This window comes from Aptenodytes forsteri, unplaced genomic scaffold (genome assembly GCF_000699145.1).
Source record: "Aptenodytes forsteri isolate BGI_AS27 unplaced genomic scaffold, ASM69914v1 Scaffold308, whole genome shotgun sequence".
Classification (NCBI taxonomy): domain Eukaryota; kingdom Metazoa; phylum Chordata; class Aves; order Sphenisciformes; family Spheniscidae; genus Aptenodytes; species Aptenodytes forsteri.
The window spans coordinates 872,060-872,622 of record NW_008795475.1 but is presented as its reverse complement, the minus strand read 5'-3'; the positions used below and the strand labels follow the sequence as shown (position 1 = coordinate 872,622).

Below are 563 nucleotides of genomic sequence, written 5' to 3'. Positions count from 1 at the left end.
CTGCCTGGGGCCCCCCCCGGCCCCACAGCCAGCAAAGGCGCCGTCCCCGGGGGCGAGCTCAGCTGCTCCGGGGAGAACATCGCCAAAGCGAGACGGGGATCAGAGCCCCAAGCTGGTTTATTGCCCGTTTCTGATGGGTCGCTCCAGTCCCGGCGGCTCCACGCTGCCGGGGGCACGGGGACGGAGAGCGGCTGGGGCGCGTGGGGTCCCTCGGCGGGACAAGGGAGAGGAGCAGGACGGGGAATGGGGACGCTGGCCCCGCTCTGCCTCTCATGGCTCCATCCAGGGCGTCCCCAAGGCCGGCAGGTTCCAGGCGCTGAACTCCCCGGAGTCTGTGAAGTCCTTGGCGGCCACCTGGATGCGGTGGAGGGTCCCGGGTCGCACTCCCGTCAGGGTGTAAGACGTCTGCTCGTATGGCCCGATCTAGGGGGAGAACGGGGGTGGGGGCACCCGTGGGCCGGGGGGTCAGGGGACAGCCTTGCTCGGGGATGCGTCCCTCAGCTGTGCCTCAGTTTACCCCGTGTGGGAGGGTGGGGGATGCAGCGGGGGGGTGGGCGGCATCG

At 70.9% G+C, this 563-nt stretch overlaps 1 protein-coding gene across 1 annotated transcript in view; it reads right to left on the bottom strand.

Moving 5' to 3' along the window:
• Positions 1-270: 270 nt before the first annotated feature.
• Positions 271-563, bottom strand: part of EBI3 (Epstein-Barr virus induced 3) — a 2,970-nt gene continuing 2,677 nt past the window's right edge. The window contains 2 exon segments of the mRNA XM_019472556.1: positions 271-423; positions 475-563. The exon segment at positions 475-563 is cut by the window's right edge and continues 114 nt beyond it. Coding sequence (XP_019328101.1) covers positions 271-423; positions 475-563 — 242 coding nt within the window.